The following is a 2,451-nucleotide window of genomic DNA, read 5'->3' on the forward strand; positions in this document are numbered from 1 at the left end:
GGAGAGGTACTTTTGACGGCAGAGGTGTAGGCCTTCTTGTCGAATTCAACGGGGCTGAGTCTGAAGGAGTCGGCGACGTCGATGACGGTCGTGCTAGTATCCTCCGTGCCTTCGTCGGCCTCTTCGGCGGAAGGGTTGGCTCCCTCGAGCTCTATGAACAAGTGTTACTCCCCGGTTAGCCACCACACCTAAACACAAAGCGAAGGAGGTGAATAAGGGAGCCGTACGGATGTTGTCAGCGCCCTTGGTGACTCGCTTTGCGTCGACCTCGTAGATGACGCCCTTGTCTTGCATCTTGTAGGCGTCCGAGATGAGCTCGTCATCGGTGATGATATCCTGTCCTGTGTCAGATCCCACTCTGCGCCTAGAGAGACCGCGGGGTCGCTTACCTTGAAGATAATCATGATGGCGGAGAAGACGACGGAGGGCTGGTTGAGAAGGGTCGAGGAGTTGCTGGCGCAAAGAAGCTGGAATCGAAGCAGGCGTTGAAGTCGAGGGTGACGCTGAAGCTGAAGAGAGAAGAAGAAGAAGAGCAAAAATTGAAAATCCCCCGCGATGGGCAAAGAGGGAGGGAGGGAAAAAAAAAAAAAAAAAAAAAACTGTAAATTTTTGGAGGGGAAACAAAAAAGCCCTTGCCAAGCCACGAGGCGAACTTACGCTGACTCTGGCTATCATGACATATCTTCATGTTGATATTGATAATAATTGATATTGGCTACGCGATGGTGTTATGTGTTATGCTTAAGAGGATCATCTCCAGGGCTGCGACAGCGAGTTGTGTCAACGCTTCGTCTTTCTCTCGCGTGTATGTCAAAGGGATGGCCCTGATTCGTAACTGGCTCCAGTGGAATGCAAATTGAAACTCGTCGACTGGACCTACTCGCGTATGAAGCCAACAACGCCATAGACGGCGCAAACCTGCAAGACAGTAGGACATGGGGCAGGGTAGAGAGTGTCTACCACTTTTTATTTCATTTTATTTATTTTGTTGATGTTCTCCACGGGTTGACCACTTAACTCGTACCTTTCCACCGTACTCTGCAGTCGTAGCAAGTTTATTAGTTAATCCTAGCAAGCTCATAGAGAACAGCATGATTGGTAGCTTGTCATAGTAGTTGAAGCCTGGGCCTTTGCTTAAGTCATGCCGTTGCTACATAAGGTCTTCGCTCACGCCTTGGGTGAGCAAGCAGGAGATAGAGTAGAGGTATCGAAGGATCAGGATGCCACATGCTCAGGCATTGTCTGCGAGTCAGCCTTCTTGGGCCCTTAGGGTTATGCATGGATACTTGTATGGAGACATAGAAGGATACCATGAGTTCGCTGCCCTTCTCCTTGTCCGGCTTCGCAGCGAGGTCTTCGGCGGACGTAATTCCTTGGGTCCAGCATTTCTCAATGACCTGGCCAAGCCAGGTGCTGGTCGTTGAGCGGAGACTGTCTCGCCGCGGCCGAGTGTACACGTCCTCCAACCTTGCAACCTTGGCCAGTCTCGATCTCCAACAAACATGACGGCGCTAAATTGCCCAATATCATTTCATGACTGAAAAACCAAGGCCGTCGGAGCCGTTCGGGTCTCAACCGAGAGACACCGCTGATTCGCCAGAATCACTGAGCTTAACGGATAGGCCAGTAATAAGTTAGCCAAGGGGGATATCAGCAATGATGTGACGCGACATTCATGGATTCATGTACCATATGTGTAAGCCGTCGATGCATGAAGATCGCCGTTCTTCATCGGAGACATCTGGATTGCAGGGTCGTCCGAGGAAAAGGTGAAGCAGCGTACAATCCCGAGACGTCTCACCCAGCCTTGGACTTGGATATTCGAGGCATTCCAAGTGCATCCTGTCGTTGCTCAGCGACTTTGCAAGTAGATGAAAACTAATCAACAGTAGATGAAACTGAAGGAGCAACTTTGGCGGCGAGAAAGGTTACCGGCTAGCCTCTTTAAGCCTAGTGACTTGCTTACATACGCAACGACAGGGTCAGTGATGTGTAAGCAGGAGCTAGACTATTTTAGGTTAGCCATTTATTGATATAATCACGTGCGCCAATTGCTGAGTCATCATCATAATCCTCCTCTTTAAGGGGTCAAATTTGAGAAGTGATTAAGGAGAAGAGCGAACTCGACTGAAGAGCCATCTTGGTTTCTTTTGTATATCATTTTAATCAGATGTTGCCTGATGATGTTCTGGAAGGGACAGCGTGCTTGGGGACATGTCTTCCGTAGTTAATAATAACTAGTTAATCAACGATGGAGATGCAGCATGTGGCTGGGCCGAGGGCGAAAATGGCTGCTCAGCCAGCTGTCTAACTAACCTCGCGGATTAGTTACTCCGTATACTCCGTATACACGTATGAGGGAGCCCGAGGAGCAACGGCTTAGCTGGGATCACAGGCAGGCGCGTTGCATCCCATCTTCTCGGCTTGCTTGACGGTCGGCTCCACGACGAC

General features: G+C 49.9%; 1 protein-coding gene across 1 annotated transcript; it reads right to left on the bottom strand.

The window, feature by feature from the left end:
* Positions 1 to 93: 93 nt before the first annotated feature.
* TERG_08234 (uncharacterized protein) lies at positions 94 to 559 on the bottom strand (the record flags this gene model as incomplete). The annotated part of the gene is made up of 2 exons (XM_047748909.1): positions 390 to 559; positions 94 to 336 (listed from the first exon to the last, which is right to left on the bottom strand). Exons 1-2 carry the CDS (start codon positions 402 to 404, stop codon positions 94 to 96), a joined length of 258 nt encoding a protein of 85 aa, XP_047604900.1. The 5' UTR covers positions 405 to 559.
* Positions 560 to 2,451: the final 1,892 nt, after the last annotated feature.

The sequence above is a fragment of the Trichophyton rubrum genome (genome assembly GCF_000151425.1).
Source record: "Trichophyton rubrum CBS 118892 genomic scaffold supercont2.12, whole genome shotgun sequence".
Taxonomy (NCBI): Eukaryota; Fungi; Ascomycota; class Eurotiomycetes; order Onygenales; family Arthrodermataceae; genus Trichophyton; species Trichophyton rubrum.